Raw genomic sequence first — 18,282 nt, forward strand, 5'->3', positions numbered from 1 at the left:
AAGCAGGAAGCATTAAGTAAGCCTCTGAATACCAGTTGTGGGAAATCAAAAGTGGACAGAGGGCTGTTGCACTCAGATCCTGCTTGTTGGCTTCCCATGGGCCTCTGGTTGGCCACTTTGAGAACAGGTTGCCAGACTAGATGTGCCATTGGCTTGATCTAGCAACCTTCTCTTATGTTCCTACTACAAATGTATTGACTGGAATTCAGTGTTGTTAGTAATCACCAGCTGAGTTACATACAAACACTGATTATTTACCTGTAGTAGATTATCAGAGATGGTGCACATTTAAATCTGCCTCTAAATTCTGTATTAAAACAACTTGTTAATGAAATGTTCACCTTAGGTCATAGCGAATTGTACTTCGATTTCATTTTAGGTCATGGAAGATGTAAAAAAAAAGAGAGAGAGAAGTTCTTCAGAGGTAAAAATTGAAAACCAGTGAAGATGAACCAGAAGCAGTACAAACAAAGATAAAATCTCTCTCTCCGTCTGCACAAGAGAGCATGAGCTTGGTAAATAGAAACAAAAATTTTAAAACTGTAACGCAAAGGGTGGAGACAGAATAAAAGCCACCCATCTGTAGTTGGCCCCAGTTTAATAGAATGATGAGAAGATGCCCACAGGAAGGAGGTTTACAAACGGCTTCCTGCTATATGGAAAATATATCATTAGGTAAGTCAAAGCTGAGCAGCAAGAACTTCCAGCGGCAATCCATGTGGAAGGGCACCAAAACCGTCTACTGCTTCCCCACCAACTTGCGGAAAACATCATAGACCTCTGGTTTCTCCTGGGCAAACTGTTCCACGGTATTCTTCTGCAGCCAGTCAGACGAGCGCATTTGCTGCTGCAGAAGGCCAATGAGATCGCCGAGGTTGGAGCTGCCAGCTGAGGCTGGCTCCTGATGGTGGGACACAAATATCACTTCGTCTGCGCTGTCCGCTTTGCCTTCCGAGTCAGACTCACAAGGCTGGTCTTTACCTTCATTCAGGATTCCATGCTCGTGTTCTTCCAGAACCTCACGGACCCTCTGCATGCCTGGAGAAAAGGGAGAGAAAGACAAGAGGGGGGGCAGGAGAGAGAGAAACTCACCAGTTGGAACAAAAGCTGGATTCGGATGGATAGCTATGGTCCTGAAGCAACCAAGTGGTGACTGACAGTTCAAGAGAACCAACTAACAGGTCTGAGCTATCGGCCACAGTATCTTACTGGTGGGTTTGGCATGCTGGGTCGCCAGCTGGGAGAGAAGATAGGAGAAGGACAACACTGACCTAGCTGCAGCCGATGTATCTTGTCCGAAAAGATGATGCGGAACCAGCCAGGCTCACTGCACTCAAAAGCTTTACCACAAGAGAGCAGGACTTTGTTGTCCAGGAAGCGCCTCCAGAGCAGCATTTCCTCTTCAAATGTTCCTCTTCGCAAGTACTGGGGAGTAAAGGAGTCAAGAAACAAGTAAGTTCTGACTCACAAGAAGGAGTTACAGCCACATCTCCTCAACTTCAGTAAGACCATGGAGACCTGAGGTTCCCCGCAGCAGGGGCGGGCAGACTTCAGGCTTTTGGGCGGGCAATTCAATGCCACAGTCTTCTGATCGTCTTGTCAGAACAAGGATTTTGGTTTCTCAGATGAAACTATTCCCCCTCTCCCACGTCACAAGCTGTTCTGGGGAAAATCTCGACACCCCTTCCCTCAGTTTCAGAAGGAGGAGAAGGGGTGGAAAGCTCTGTTGTGAAAAGTCACCACACAAGGCGTCTGCTGACAGGATTCATTAGCTGAGTCACACCCTCAGGATCTACTCTGTTTAATAGAACCTTGAGATCCACTGACAGGAGTCAGGTGCAACATCACTCAGGGATGTGTGTATGTGTGGGAGAGAGACTTCTGGGAGTCAGAAGCATCATGTGGATCTACTGCAAATTACCCATGGATCTACTAGTAGATCCAGACTTGCCTTCTGCCCAGCCATAGAATTTGAATCATGCAAAAAGACCCTGCCCACTAAAAATAAAGACAGATTTTTTTAAAAAAAGGTCTGAAGCTATAAGGGAGGCATTTTCCTATTTCTGGGAATGGGAGACAGCCCCGCTCCCAGAAGACTTCAGAGAACTGGGAACTCCATCTTCCACCAGTGGAATGAGAAAGTCAACCACAATCTTTGCAAGTTTATTTCCCTTGGCTGTGATGATGAAAAAGGGAAGCACCCACCAGACTGGAGAATATTTAATTATATAAGGATTTATAAACTGCTTCCCAACAAATGTCTTCATTTGTATAGTCAAAGTGTATAGTCAAAGTGAATATGCAGAACAGTCCAAAAGCAGTTCTTAAAGAATTAAGTTCTTAAAGAATTAAATTACAAGATTCCATATGAATGCAATACAAAATGGCTGAGTCTCTCTTCAGGGAAACCCTCTTAGAAAGAAAAAAAATTCAGCAGTTCCCTAAAGGCAAAAATGCTACGGTTGTAAAAAAAAAAAAAAAAGCAAACCTAGGAAAAGTAGGCATACAGGACCCATGAAAACTACTTCACTGCCTCATAAAATATCTCAAGATGTGTTTCTGAATTGAAACAACTAATGCTACTTCTCTACTTTACAGAAAATTCTGAGTAAGCTCTTTCAAAGGATAATTTTGGAGATGAATTATTCAAAGTGGGGCGGGGTGTGTGTGTGAGGTTGTTTTTACAAAATAGAGCAATGCCTTGTCAGTGAGACAGTGTGTGCGAACACACCAGCCAGATCTTTCTGAAATCCGTAACATTGGATGTCTGCTTGATTCACACCCACCACTGCTGAAATAGAGGGACTTTGTTTGATCCTACAGGGCCTCCTTTAATGAGCACTGACCTTTCGGAAATCAATCCATACAAAGAAGCCTGCATTGCGGTTCAGGAAGGGAACCCCAAGGGTCTTGAGCTCATCTGTCACAAAAGTGTGAGCAGCTTTCAGCCTTTCATGATTGGCCCGTAAGTACACCTGGTTGATCCAGTCTAGCCAAGAGGAAGACACATAAGGCAGTTCAGACACATACATATAAAATCACTTGATTTCTCAACTCTTTGATGACTGGTGGTTCAGCGTGTGAACTGACTCCATTGAAAAGCATTGGATCTGAAGCCATTCAAGAATATAGGCAAGTTCTGCCTGTGGCAAGCTGATTTGCAGCAACTCATTCAAACACTGATCATCACTTGGTGCTGCAGGCTACTATGTGAACACACAAAGCATCCCACAGAGAAGAAAGTGGACAAGGTCTACACAACACTGCCCATATTTTGTATTGAAATGTTGGTCTCACTCCACTGCCTTCTTTTCTTTATTCTCACCTTCTGCACAATCAACTATTGCAGCAGCAAAACATGATGCAAAATCCTCAGGGCCTTGTCAATTTATGCAATGCATTGCAATTTCCTGTTGGTCACATTTCAGGTGTGCACATGAAAACCATCTTAAGATACACACATAAAAATATAAGGAGGTCCATCTAAGCCAGGCATAGGCAAACCCAACCCTCCAGATGTTTTGGGACTACAATTTCCATCATCCATGACCACTGGTCCTTCTAGCTAGGGATCATGGGAGCTGTAGGCCAAAAACATCTGGAGGGCCAAGTTTGCCTATGCCTGATCTAAGCCAAATCTAACATAGGGAGAATGTCTGAAAGGGTACCCCAAGTGAGTAGACTTGTATGCAGGTGGGGCTCCCATGCAATCTGGACCCCTGGATTGAGCAGAGCTCCAGATCTCATGGGAGCTGTACACGCAAAGGGGCTGTTTCACATGTCCAACCAAACATGCAGAGCTTGGGTATGTGGCGTCACTTCCTACTCCACACATTGCTGTGTCTATGGTGGGGAGGCTATGAAAAGGGCTGTTGTTGGCAGTGCAATATTTTTATGCTTTAATGGAAGATGCTGCTGAATTGGCAACCATCTCCACGCTACAGCCTGAGAATCCTGGACAGGCAAAAGCTGCAGTTTTGGCAAAGCTCCCTTCTCAAAGGGAGAACAGAGCAGGGAGGGGTTGTGCGACATTCTTGGCCTCACCTCTGTCTCGGAGTAGCTGGGCCATTTTGTACTGGACAGGCCCACAGACCCCGTGGAAGTAGCACAAGGAAGCCACAGCATTGGCAACATCTTGATTCAACGTGTACAGTGTCCCAAAACGAATCCCAGCAGCAGCAAAATCCTGCAGGGGCCAGAAATTAATAATCTTTTGAGCCAACCAATGAATAAACAAATCTCTCTCATGCATGGCCCAGGCTTTTGAAATAATACCACCTGAGCATCAGAAAAAATGCATCTTTATGCTCAAAGATGGAAGGAAGAAACAGTTCCAACAAAGGAAGACTGGCAATTAAAATTAATGGAGTACACAAAAATAGCAAAACTTACCAGAACAATGAGAAATCAAGAAGAGACTTTTAAAAACAGAATGGGGACAATTTATTGATTATTTGAAGATACATTGTAAACAAATCAAAACATTAGCAGGATTGATATAAACACACGCAGTAAGAGATAATCAAGGGGAAGATAATGGAAGATTAGTAAACAGACTTGAATTGGATATGCAGTAATAAAAATATATAAAATAAGTAACTGCAGAAATGAGGGGAGGGAAGTAGAGCGGAAGGTAAATGAGATTTGAAAGATTTTGTTTTCCTTGTTAAAAATATTTGTAAAAGTTGAAAATGAAAATAAGATAAAAAAGAAAAGAAAAAAGCACTCACCTTAGTAATTCCCCACATCACATGGGTCCTCTGCGGATCAGGAAATCTGTGCATAAAGAGAATGCATATGTAGATGTTAGCAACAAATCTGTGAGGCTTCTAGGGTATTCTGAAGCACCAGAAGAAATTATAGTCCCCAGTGTGGTTCCCAAGGATGCCCACTAAGACTTATCGAGGAAACTGCAAGTGTCTCTAGTTCCCAACCAGTCTGAGTTCCTCTTCATCCTCCCCTGCGTCACCTATGTTATCTGAAAGGCTGGACTTTGGTCTTTCCTATTTCAGCAGTGTGAGACCAAAATTTGTCATCCCCGCCTCTCGCCTTCTGTTCTGCTCAATTCACTATGTCATAGTTGCGACGTCCTGCAGCGCCCTCTAGCCTCAGTGCCCAGAGCAGTGAAGCCAGTCGCACTGCCCTAAATCCACCTCTCTTATCTGCTATGGGGCTCACTACTGTTCTGATTCGCCAGAAGACCTGGAAAAGAGGAGGGAAAGAACAGCTTTTCTACCAATGACACCAATAAAATTTCCCCTTGAAATGAAAGTAGCTGCTTGGAAAGGGGATTTTCGTCCATGGGACCGTGGAATGGAGGAAAAGAATTTAAAAAAACCTTCCCCACCACCACATACTCTCAAGCCTGCTTGGATTAACCTGTGGTAGTCCATCTCCATAACAAAAATGTGTCAGGCCTGGTTTGCTCTCAGAGAGTCAAAAGACTCTCTGAGGTCTCTCCGTTCTGCTTCCAAGCTGCGTATTTCCACACCACGTTTAGGAAAACCTCCAACCATCACAGACATGCAAAAGAATTTCAGGGACAATTGTATGCACATTGTTCCTCTCCTCCATGGTCCTGATCCAGGGTGGGGAGCCTGTGGCTGTTGCTGGACTCAAACATCCATCATCCCCAATCAGCACTGCCAATGATGATGCGAGTTGCAGTCCACCGATATCTGGAGGGCCACAGGTTCCTTGCCCCTGAACCAGAGAGTCATTCTCACAGTGCTGCTACTGTTAAAACTGTGCCAGAAAGCAACCCTTTGAAGCCCTGGGATATTGTGGTGCAGAAGCATGGAGAGCACTTTCCCCCAGTTACAAGCCCCTAAAAAAGGGAATATATCACACTGCTGCCAGTAGAAGCTGCCAACTTTTAACCCATCAGGACTCTTAATAGCAGTTTGTGATGTGAAAGTGTTTGCTCAGTGCTGCTTCTCTGTTTCACAGAACTTTATAGTGCTGGCGACCCCCATTAAGAGGTGATGGAAGCACTAAAGATGCTTTTACCTGTCCATTTCAAGCACACTGTGGAATGTGGCAGAATCATCAAAAACTGACAGCATGTAGATCTCATCTACTATCACGTGCAGCTCATGCCTAGAACGAGAGGAAGGAAAAAACGGGATTTTTTGGCAACGGGTAGAGAGACTGCTTGCTGCCAGGAAGCGGGCACAGTTCAACCGGCTGCCACTAGAGAGGAGGATTTAGTAGGGCAATGCTCCCAAAACCAGGCAGCAGGAATAGAGTGAAAACATCACACCTAGTAGCCACATTTGCTCTCCCATTACTAAAGATGGCAGCAAAACCTTCATGGACATTCGGTTTCCCACTGAAAAGGCTACCTTTCACTGACACGCTTGCTGATAACAACAGGGGGCCCTTTCAGATTGTTGCTATTTTTGGGTGGGTTCAATCTTATTGGCATTCAATCACATATGGGCAAATTCAGGCCATGAAATTAAAAGTTGATTTGGCTCTCTTGGGCAATATCCTCCCTAAAATTGGACATTTTGTGATAAGGAAAACGATGGGAAACGGAATGAAAACTGGGCAGTAACAATTGCTGACACAACATTGTATAGGTGTCCCAGCAAACAAATCAGAGGGAATGCTCAAGAAATGACCAATGATATCTGACCTTGCAAACTTTGTGGGGAAAATCGGGATGAACGTGCAATAAAATAGGTCATCTGGAAGCAACCAGGATGCTACACAGGTGTAACTCTCCCCTGGCATTCCTAGTTCTTTCTAAAGACGAAGCAATATCAATGGAATGGAACCAGAAATTTATCCCCCGTCATGGCATTTGCTCCTCCAGCTCCACCACTCTCCAGCAGATGAAGACCTCCTGTGCCACTGAATGGCACCCCATCAATTCTCATATGCTGCCCCATATAGCTAAAGCTCCTTCTTGGAATATGTCTAGTGTCACACCCAACTCTTGCCTTCAAGTACCACCTCATGCCACAAAAAGCCCCTCACCTTTTCTGTTGAGTCTTCAGCTGACCCTCATCCTCTACAACAGGTGTGGGGAACCTCTGGCCCTCCAGATGTTGCTGAACTACAACCCCCATCATCCCTGGCCATTGACCATGCTTGCTGGGGCTGATGAGAATTGACAAGCCACAGGTTCCCCACTCCTGCTCTGCAGAAACTAAGTACATGTAGCCTAGGCAGATGTAAAAATGCATATTTTCACTCATCCCAGCCTACAATATTTGGTCTGTTGGACTAGCCATCTCCAAACAAAGTCTTAGATCATACCTTTTTGCAAATTCCAAGAAGTCATGTAACTCAGAGAGAGAATAGATGTCCCCCAAGGGATTATGGGGGTTCAGGAGAATTAAAGCCTTTACTCTGACACCCTGTAAAACAAAAGCATCAAACTGTAAAACACAAAGAACATGGGACCTTATATAAAATACTGCCTGTCGAGAAACCTGCTTGTCCTGAGGCACTTTCGTTTATAACATTGGTGACCCTCATTATCAGGCTGCTTTTACCTGCCTGTTGCCAGTGCATCATGGAATGTAGCAAAGTAAAGGAGCTTGGTTGAATTCTCTTTTATAACTTTACAATATTTTTTAAATAAAAAATATCTTAGTGCAATCAAATTCCACATAGATGTTAAGTTAAAATCCAACACAGCCACATTTGGCTTTAAAAGAGGAAACGTCCCAAAACTGAAGGAATTGGTAAAAAGAAAGTTGAATGGGGAAGTGCAAAGTGTCAAATCTCACCAAAATACTTAGAGATTGTTCAAAACCTCAGTCATAGAAACTGAGCTAGGAAGTACATCACAGATAAAGGAAAGACTCCATCAGGGACAAGAAGCTGCCAATGTGGCTAATGAGCAGAATCAAGGAAGCTATTAGAGGTAGGAAGGTATCCTTCAAAAAACAGAAGTCTTTTCCAAATGAGAACAAAACAGAGCATAAACTTTGTCAAAAGAAGCAGAAGAAAGCAATAAGGGTCCATTCATACTATCCCGTATGGCAGGCATACTCCAGCCCTCCAGATGTTTGGGACTACAATTCCCATCATCCCTAGCTAACAGAACCAGTGGTCAGGAATGATGGAAATTGCAGTCCCAAACATCTGCTGGGCCAGAGTTTGCCTATGTCTGCCACATACTGTAATAAAATAGTTGTCTATCAAAGCTCCAAAGCTGTAATGCAGCAGTAAAAACACCATAATACATCTAGCCTCTACCACACTTGGCCTCAACAATGCTTATACTTAGAGCACCCTGGACCACTGAAATGAATCAAAACTAGGGGCCAGATTCAGCTAACCTGGCCCATGAGCAGAAGCCAGTGCAAAGACTCCCACAAGCAATGGGGCTTCCCCTTGCGCCTCCCCTAAATCCACTCTGGGAGCTTGGGAAAAACCCCAGAACAGTGTGCAGGGGAGACTATTCCATCAGGCAAGCAGAAATGCTTGCACTGGCAGAACGGCCGTATTAGTGCAACACTGAATTACCCCAAAGTCTAAAGGTTTATTGTATTACATTCCACAACATCCCTGTAATCTGTGGCCCCACCCACCAATGAAGCCTTGGAAGATTCAGCAACTGTAAGATGAAGCAAGCTCACCTCTGACTGTGCATCCTGCAAGGCCTTCTTTAGCTTTTCCACAGTGAGCTGGAACGGACGGTTGCAGGTGCCGGTGACCTGAAATGCGTTAAAGAGTAGGCTGAGCACAAAAGCCTTTCGGAACCGAACAAAAGCTATTTGTGCTGCACATCTCAAGAAGTCTTAACAAGGACTCCACTCCCTTCAACTGGATGTTATTACAAAGATAAGAATTGTTAACACACTTCCCAGTGACATCATGAATTGAGCAGCCATTCACAGAAGCTGGAGTTCAACTTCTACTGAGGAAGGGATATTTGTGGACCTCTACAGAGGAATGCCAGAATGCTGATTTGGATACAAGCAAAGGCAGCCTTCACAGCCCAAATTACTTAAGCCTTAAATTCAGCAAACATATTCTAGGAAAGGTGTTCCAAAACTTCTTACTGTAGGGATACACATGGGTAATTTCTGTTCAGAAACTTTGTCTTTTCAGAGAAACCAAATATATCTTGTGTGCAATACTTCCCTCTCTGTCAGCCAGTTTGGCAACCCATACCCAACTTTCCCTGTGACTTGGAGCTTGAACCATTGTTTAGCAACTATTGCTCAAGTGAACTGTGAGGAAGATATGTAAAGTTGCCTGCTGCCAGAAAATGCCATAGGACAATAGCAAGGGTAGCCAACATGGTGCCCCCGGATGTTATGGACATGCTGGCATGGGGACAGATGGAAATTTCAGTCCATATCCGGACCCCTAGGTTATAGAATGTGATGGCTGTCCGCTCTCCTTCTTACCTGACTGTCCAAATGCGCATAGACCAGCTTCACATTCCCATAGAGAAACACACTTTGGGTGATACCTCCGTAGAAAGGGGTAGCGATCAGGAAGGCTTCTGAAATGAAAAGAAAGCCGGTTATCCCACTGCTGCAATTTGTGCCCCTGAAGTTTACAGCTGGGACAATGCAGCTGAGGTCAGGATCTTTGTGGAAAAGTTCCTTTCTACGAGTCCAGAGAGACCAGTTTGGAGTTAACTTTTACTTGCCCTGATTAATGTAGCTAATTAGTGCAAGTAAAATGGGCAAGGGAATAAAAAAGAATACCCAGCAGAATTATGATCATAAACATTAGCAGTTTTGTTGCTATTCTTTGCAATATTCCTACTCCATTACCAACCAACAAATCCATATATTAAGGGTTGTATTCAACTATGTTTTGCTCAAAATAGGCCTACCAAAATCCATGGACCTAACTGAGTCATTAATTGGAATACCACCCAATATTTCTCTAGTTATCTCACTTACCCCCTGGATCACAGAGAACGGTAGCCAAAGCAGAAAACAGAGAGCCGCAGCCATTCAGTATGATCACCTGCAGAAGACATGTTGGAATGGATGTTTACTCCCATTTAGGTTAGGATAATCATCAATATGAGTGCCAATACATTACTAAAAGAACAAACAAGCCAGAAGTAAATTGACCTACATTTTCTGCTTTAAGAGGTGCAGGTGCCTTGCAATAATAGGTCAAAAATCGAGCCACTTCCTCTCGCAAGCTGAAGGAGATATAAAAGCAACCATGGAATTAGTTTCTCCCAAGGAAAGGCTTCGCTCTCCACCAGGATGCATTGCAGAACAACACAAAGAAGGTTTATGCAGTAGGCATGGAAACAGGATAACGTTTTACTGGGCCAGCGCAAAACATTTCCGTTGTTCACACATGTATGATGCCATAAATTCCTGCACTTTATTATTGTTAATTTCCACTTTAGGTCTGATTGCAATGAGAACTGAAGGTGTAAAATGCTTAAAAGCAGCAATGGGGCACCTAAGACGCTCCAGATGCGGGGCTAAAACTCCCATCATCCTGGACCATTGACCATGCTGGCTGGGGCTGATGGGAGTTGGAGTCCAACAGCATCTGGAGGTTATTGACTCCTCAACCCTGCTTAAAAGAACCATATCCTGGTGGGATGGAGATGGCCCTTCAGAAGTTGTTGTGCTACAATTCCCATCTCTCCTGACTGTTGGTCATGCTGGCTCTAAATGACTGGAGCTGTAGTCAGCAACAAATGGAGGGGCACAGGTTCCCTGGTATACTGAGCTGAGCTCCCTTTGTGGAAAAGGAGAATATACATACAGTTAATTCACTGAAAGATCAGCCCTTCCTGTTACAAGCATGTTATGTTCCTAGCTGGACCAGTTCAAACTGCATGTCCTGGGTATTTCCACAGTCCTCTTTCTTCCTTCCTTCCTTCCTTCCTTCCTTCCATTTCTTCCAAGGCAGTGAACATAGCTTCCCCTGCACCCAAGTTATGCTCACAACAGCCTTTGGAGAATGAATGTGTTATCAGAATATATGGTTATTAAAATTATCAACTATATTAAAGAGACGACCTCAGGCGCAAAGACTTCACATGCCACACAGTTAGCAAACAATCCATTGCACTCCTGAGGTGCTATTTTGAAATAATTCAGCACACTCTTCCACCACCATACCCCTTATGTATTTTATTTTCTGATTTCTTATGCATACATGCGCACAACCATGCTCACTTCATCACCCTTGGTACTTACAAGAACCATATATTTTATTTTTTATTTTTGTATAGCATGTAGCCATTTCAGGCACTTTAAAAAATACTCCTCCTCCTCCAGACCTGTCATGACCTCTTCTCAGTCCCTTCCACTACCTCAGAGAATATAAAGATGAGGGGGAAATACTAGCTGCCCATGGAGGGGGTAAGCATGGGGCTCAGCACTTCCCACAGAGCTCTCACAGTCTTAGGGTGTTCCCCCAATAACAGCCCCTCCTGCAGAAAGGCACTCTAATTCAGCTCAGCCAGTTCCTCAGGGAGGAAGGGCTTTTTTTCCAGCTGGAACTCACCAGAATTCAGTTCTGGCACCTCTCAAGTGGGCACCATTGCCATTCTAAGACAACAAGGGAGGTGTTCGTGGTGAGTTCCTGCACCTCTTTTTCTAGAAAAATAGTATAGGCATAACCAACCAACATCAAACCTCAAGATTCTAGATGGCCCCAGCTCTCTGTTGAAACATGTTTCACAGCTCAGCAAAGCAGCTGACCAGTATCCTGACCTGCTTAGAGAGATCTGACTTTGCCTGCCTGGAAAAGGCTCTCTTTATTGCTTGTACTGCACCTGCAATCTCCTGCAGAACAGGATAATAATTTCCTTGTAGGTGCAGAAAATAGGGTGAAGATACTTACGAAGGGGAAAAGATACAGGGCAGTTACTACTCACAACATATGGCCCTTCCAGTCAGGATATTGTAGCAGTGGAGGTTCTATGACATTCATGTCACTTTGCGTCAGCTATTAGCAAAGAGAGGGAAAGGGCACAATAATTAAGCAAGCCAAATTGGTCTGGAAAAGGTAAGAATCAAACCTGTAGAACCGAATGCTCCCATCCTGCTGGAGGGCATTTGTCTTACAAGTCACAAAACCCAAAACATGCAAATCTATATTGGTCAGCATGGCAAGTCCATCCCCTTTCCTTTCACGGGAACAGACACACTGCTAGTGCTCCTGCAAGATTATTATCAGAAGAGGACCCTCATTCTGGAAAGAGACACTGCCTAGAAGTACCCAGAATTTGAAAGTCAAAGAAACACCCTAAGTTAAGAAAATAACAATAATTTTGATTTCTATTATTGTTTAAAGCTTGGTCAAGGTAAGAGTGCTAGCTTGGGAAACATTTCCATCCCTTCTAAAGGGTGTGGCTCCTCTGCAGATTCCTGTCTCAATCCTCTTCTAGGTCCTTTGCCCGCTTTCTCCCCCAGTTGTTTTGGGGATAGATAAATTCATGCATACTAGGGAAGCAAGGGCTTGGGGCAGGAATAGGGCAGGAAGTTCTCTCCAATATTTGAAAGTGTCTGGTGGTTGACTGCAAGAAACCTAAGAGAGGTGCCATGTTCCCACCACCACTACTCTGGAAAAGGCACAAATTTGTAAGCTTCCCAAATGGAAAAGAAAGGGGTCAACAAGTATTCTTATAAAGATGCTTCAGCATGTAAAATTAAGCCTCTGAGGGCTAACTGATTTGGGAAGGGAAAGAGCAACACCACCAGCACAGCTCAGGAACCACACACATTTACGATTCTCTTACCCGCTTGGACATCAGATCAAAGCACAGCTTGTTTTCACTGGTGCCAAAATTAATGATGCCCTGGAGACAGAGACAGAAGTATTGTTAAGAAAAACAATCACTGTGTGTATATGTATTGCACATTAGCTGACGTGCTATTACCCCATTCAAAAATGTGTGAACCAGAGTTCCTTTAAGTACAGGGGCCAATGAGCACTTTGGGAAATAGATTTTTTAAAGATCAGACATATAAGCAAATAATATGTAATTTATTCTTCAGTTCACTTGTGAATCTATCTGAATCCAAGATTCCTCTTTTTGTATAATTACGTGAGATGCTTCAGCTGTAAATCTGCATGCATTTACACGACACATATTCATATTCCTCAACAAAATCATTTCATGCTGTTCATTTATGTTCATATATAGACACTTCATCATTCATACAGTATGAAAGAAACTGCAGGTCAGTAAGTATAGATACTATTTTTCTTGGAGACAGTAGCTTGGGCAGTCACCATGTTTACCCAGGTAATTTATTTATTGACTACATTTGTATACTGCCTTTTCTCTAATAATTTGTGGGATACACAGACCTCATTTCCCCCCTCACAACATCCCTGGGAGGTAGATTAGGCTGATAAATAGTTACTGGTCCAAAATTACCCAGTAAGTTTTTGAACCCAAGTCTTTCAAGTCCAGTTCAACATACATCATGCTAACCTATTTGAAAGCAAAAGACATTGGCATAGGCAGGATTTTTGTTGGGGGGTGGGGGATAGGACTTTTGTTGGGGGTCAGAACCGATGTGATTGGTCAGTTAGTTATTTCTATTGTTTTACTTGGCTACACCCATGGATGTGGAGGAGGAGAAGGAAAGCGGAAGAAATGTTAGTCCAGTGTATCACTTGGGCACATGGAGACTCATCTACATAGTGTTAGACTGTGGTTTAGTGTTCACAATAACATGGCCCCCGAATTGTAAAAAAACCATAATTATAAGTCCCCTTGGGCTAACATTCATTTCAGGCAAGATATCAAAAGATACAATGCTATGTAAATTGTGTAAATTTAGGAGTCGTGCATGTAACTGCCAGTTTCTCCGGGTGGGTGGATGGTTGTTCAGCTGTTTTTAAATAACAGAGGATTCTGTCCACTCACTATATTAAATTCTCCACCAAGGAGTGGCGGGAGGTGGGGGATGCCTCGATTAAGACTTTCCATCCCCTTTTCCTCCTCAAAGCCACCTTTTCCCATTTAGCCTTTGGTTCAATCCTGGGCAGCCCAATACTGAGAGAAGCTGATCCTGTTGAACTCTATGCAGCTTATTCCCATACCTATACAGAGGATTACAGTCTTAGTTTTTACCCCCAACCAAAATGAAGGCCAGGCTTTGTAAGTGCACATGCTCAGATTTATCCTTTGTTCTTACACCCTTCTCCACCCTTGATCACACGTCAGAATATAAGCTCCTGCAGCAGAGAGCTCTTCCTTGATTATGCTGAACCTTGATCTGCGTGGAAAATCCATAACCATATTAAATAATAATTTTTGTTTTTGAAGGCTCACAGCAGAAACAGAGTTTACTCACAGTGGGGTTTTTGTCCTCTTCATACTTGTCGGCATGATAGGCCCTGTACCCTTCCTCTGTGGACCCCCTGAAGATGTTGGCAATATTGCCTCGGACCGAGAGGTATGGGCTGCTTTGGAAATCACTATGGTTGCAGAAATCAAACACATAGGCTGTCCTGTCCAAGACGGGCCGCACCAGCTGTGTGGTCCTCACTTCCTGCTGTGCCCCTTCGCCTGCCCCAGTGCTATCAGAAAATGCTTGGCTAAGGTCCATGCCCTGGGGCAGCCCGCTTGCAAAGGAGCTGTTATTGCTTTGCTTTAGGATGCTGAGCATCTGGGCGAAGACGTTGAACATGCGGAATTCGTGGTCCCGTTCCAGTTCAAAGCGTCGCTGCTCCAGCTGTATCCGCCGCTCCTCCGCCTCCAGGTCCCGTTGGAGCCGCCGTTCCTCCATCTGCAGAAAGCGCTCCTCCATGTCCCGCTGCGCCGCCAGGGTCTTCAGCAAGAGCGCGTCCAGGGGATCCTTCAGCCGCTGGGCTTTCCGCTTCTTCCGCAGGCGGTGCAGGGTGGAAAAGCCAGGCCGTGGCCCCAGACTTTGGATCCGGGATGACGAAGCCATGTTGGGTTCACTGAAACCTGAAGGAGGAAACAGGTAAAGGTAAATTCCTTCTTTTGAGGCACAAAATCATTTCACACTTCTTGACTACGGTCAGAGCACAACAGCAGTATCCTCCCTGCAACTGGTATTCAGACACTTAGTGTCTCCCACAGTGAAGGTCATCATGGCTAGTAGTCATTATTCTCCACGAATTTGCCTAATCCCCTTTTAAAGCCATCCAAGTTGGTGGCCATCACTGCTTCTTGTGAGAGCAAATCCCATAGTTTCCTGTGGGAAGTTTACTGTGGGAAGAAGTATTTGCTGTCCTGAATCTTCTAATGCCCAGCTTCACTGAATGCCCCCAAGTTGGAGTATTTTGTAAGAGGGAGGAAAAACTTTTGCCTATCCATTTTCTCCATAATTTTGTGCATCCGTATCATGTTCCCTTACTCAAATTTTTCTAAACTAAAATTTTGAATATTGTAACCTTTTCTCATAAGGTTTCCTGCCCCTTTGTCGGCCTCTTTTGAACCTTTTCCAGTTCTCAAATATCATTCCTGAGACAAGATGTCCAAAACTGTACGCAGTTACAGTCACACCATAGATTTTCATACATTATACAGTGGCATTATGGTATTGGCAGTTTTATTTTCAGTTCTATTCCTAATTATTCCTAGCATGAAATTTGCACATTCAGAAATGCGCCCTTTCCTTTAACTTTTTGTAACAAGTACCTGATATACAGATGCAACTCATTCAGCATCGTGCTTCAAACAAGCTACAGAAACTGACATAGAATCATATTGTAGGGTTGGAAGAATTGAATTGGAAGGGATCCCAAGAGCCATCTAGGCCAACTCCCTGCAATGCACGTGGCTCCCACTGTTTCAGTTTCTAAAATCACCGATGCTGGAGATCAATCTTGGTGGATGCCATTTCCTCTCACTGAAAAGCTCCTTCACCTTTAATTCTAGGTAAAAGGTAAATTCTGTACCTTAATTCTATACAGTGGTTGGCAGTAGTGGCTGAGCAACAGGTTTTCAAACGCCCTAGAGATGGCTTGATCCCAGCAAGCCACCAGTCAGAATTATAAATGGTTCCAAATAATGGATGGTGTGGAAGCTCACATTCTGAAGTCTGATACCAACGATGCCAAACTAAGCATCTACACTAGTACATCTGCTCATGGTATAGATTTCCCCTCATGCAAGGTGACTTGAACAGAGATATTATTGTAGACTCAGCATTTAGAGTTATTTATTTGCTTTGTGGCATTTAAAACTCCAGGCAGAGGTGGATTTAGGGAAGTTTTTAATGTATGACATTTTATCGCTTTCTTATTCTATTGGGAGCCGCCCAGAGTGGCTGGGGAAACCCAGCCAGATGGGCAGGGTATAAATAATAAATTGTTGCTATTATTATTATAACCAGTTGCGGAGTCACAAGGCCCCACAGGAAGCACTGCTATAATGATGAACAATGGAAGGCGAGAGGTGGGGATTTTGGTGCTGCACAAGGTGCCACTGAAGTGTTAAGCCCAAAGTCCACCACTGCTCCAGGATCCAAAGCAGCCTGTCTCACCCAGAAACCACCCAAACCTCTATTTTAAACCTTTTTTTTTTTTTTTTGTAGTTTGAGTCATGGATTTAGTTTACTGTTTTGCATTGTTCCCCATTTGACACATGGGACAATTCCAAGAAAGTCAGCATTCTGTAAACTCAGGTTACTATTTGTTAACTGCAAAGGGCATTTAGCTGCAGAACTCATTGCCTCAGAGTGTTTCAAAGGCCCAAAGTATACCATTTATTTATTTAATTGCCTTTCTGCCTGAAACATGCCCAAGGCAATGTTCTGTGGCTTCAGATAAAGACAGGATAAAAGTTTCACAAATCAGCACATCAGGACCCTTGGAGGAATTGGGGGAGGGGGACGGACACAACACACCTGCATGGGGGAGGGAGGCTGAAATTATGCTGTATTACAAAACCAGAGGACAGGTAAGCCTGGTCTCAATGCAGGAAAGAGGGACTTGGCATCAAAGGACTGGGAATTCTTGGAGAGATCAGGGAAAGGCACTTGATTAAAAATGAGTTTTGTAACTAAAACAGAGGGTTCTCGTTTTCTGGGAAAACACAGATTGGCTGGTGGGGGGGAGTATATGCCTCATCTTTTATAGAGCAAAAGAGAGATTGTAATTGACCACTCTGAAAGCCAGATCCCTCAGAAAGTGGATTCTTTGCTTTCCGATCTTCTGCTGACATAACTAGCACGCACCACAAAAACAGTGTTAGCTGCTGGCAGGACATCAAATGGTTGGTTACTTAATGTATTGTTGTTGTATTTTTACTGTGAGGGAAGGAGGTGCTTGTGGGATTGTCTGCCTCGGGGGCACTAGGCTAACTTCACCTGCCTTGGGTACTGTGTACCTTGACTTGAGAGAAGGGGGGCAGCATGTGATGCCCCCCCCTCCAGTGCCAACATGTCTCGGGTGGGGCCTGCTCTGTTGTGACCAAGAGGCCCTTGCCGTGTCGACGTTAAGTGAGCCGAGCCCGCCGCCGCCGCCGTCCTACCTGAGGGCGAGACACTGGTCTCGATGGGCATCTCCAGCCTGGAGAGGGGCGAGTCGTCCAAAAAGGCCCTCTCCTCCTCGGGGGAGCCCCCCGGCTGGTAAGAGAGAGAAGGCGGCGGCTCCGGCGTCAAGCACTGCTCCACCTCGGAATCCACCTCCTCGCATTTGATCTCCATCAGCTCCGGGGGCTGAGAGGGCGGGAAGGGCAGAGCCGACGAGGGTGCCAAGTGGGGACGGTAGCTCTCCACCAGGCTCCCCGGCGGCAGCACTTGTTGCGCCATCAGCAAGGCGCCGCGGCTGCTGCTGTTGGCGGCGGCGGCGGCGGCGCTGTAGGCGAGGGACGGCCGGCTGGCCAGGACCCGATCCATCACGTCGTAAAACTTCCAAGTCCTGCCCCCTCGAGGGGCCTTGTTGTTCTCCTTGATGCGGCGGTACTCCAGCTTCATCTTCTTGATCTTCTCCCGGCACTGGTCGCCCGTGCGGTGGATGCCCTTCTCCCGCAGCACCTCGGCGATCCGGTTGAAGACGTGCTGGTTCCGAAGGCAGCTCTCCAGCTCCGCCTGCACCGACTCGTCGGCCCACAAGTGCAGCAGCTCCACCACCTCGGGGTCCGACCAGTTGCTGCCCCGCTCGTACTTCTTCCCTCGGAAATCCATGCTCGACCCCCGGCCTCTGAACCTGCCGCCGCCCCCTCGGCAAGGGGAAGCCCAGCAGCTCCCCAACAGCAGCAGCAGGAAGCGCAGGGGACGGGCATTAGGGAGAAGCGGCTGGCAAGGCGCAAGGAGTGCTTGAAACCCTCATCTGGGGCTGGCACGGACTTGACCCGCTTCAGTTACAGATAGGTAGCCGTGTTGGTTTTGACCC

General features: G+C 45.2%; 1 protein-coding gene and 1 long non-coding RNA gene across 2 annotated transcripts in view; one reads left to right on the forward strand and one right to left on the reverse strand.

Annotated features, from left to right (window-relative positions):
- The window catches only part of LOC308475377, a 131,554-nt gene that overhangs the window by 1,384 nt on the left and 111,888 nt on the right, over positions 1–18,282 (forward strand). The gene's annotated exons all lie outside the window — the stretch shown is intronic.
- Positions 582–18,246, reverse strand: LOC308474982 (1-aminocyclopropane-1-carboxylate synthase-like protein 1). The gene is made up of 15 exons (XM_081001611.1): positions 17,420–18,246; positions 14,271–14,887; positions 12,701–12,760; positions 11,837–11,907; positions 10,063–10,132; positions 9,882–9,948; positions 9,375–9,472; positions 8,598–8,675; positions 7,267–7,367; positions 6,010–6,099; positions 4,731–4,776; positions 4,045–4,186; positions 2,847–2,989; positions 1,272–1,425; positions 582–1,038 (listed from the first exon to the last, which is right to left on the reverse strand). Exons 1-15 carry the CDS (start codon positions 18,072–18,074, stop codon positions 740–742), a joined length of 2,691 nt encoding a protein of 896 aa, XP_080857737.1. The 5' UTR covers positions 18,075–18,246; the 3' UTR covers positions 582–739.

This window comes from Podarcis pityusensis, assembly GCF_964106645.2.
Source record: "Podarcis pityusensis genome assembly, chromosome: 1".
Classification (NCBI taxonomy): Eukaryota; Metazoa; Chordata; class Lepidosauria; order Squamata; family Lacertidae; genus Podarcis; species Podarcis pityusensis.

Excerpts from the sequence above, each read along its gene's own strand:
- LOC308474982 (XM_081001611.1), bottom strand. The coding sequence starts at position 18,074 with ATGGATTTCCGAGGGAAGAAGTACGAGCGGGGCAGCAACTGGTCGGAC. Across the intron at positions 14,888-17,419 it reads GACCAGTGTCTCGCCCTCAG|GTTTCAGTGAACCCAACATG; the intron begins GTAGGACGGCGG and ends TTCCTCCTTCAG. Across the intron at positions 2,990-4,044 it reads CCAGCTACTCCGAGACAGAG|ACTGGATCAACCAGGTGTAC; the intron begins GTGAGGCCAAGA and ends CCTCTTGGCTAG.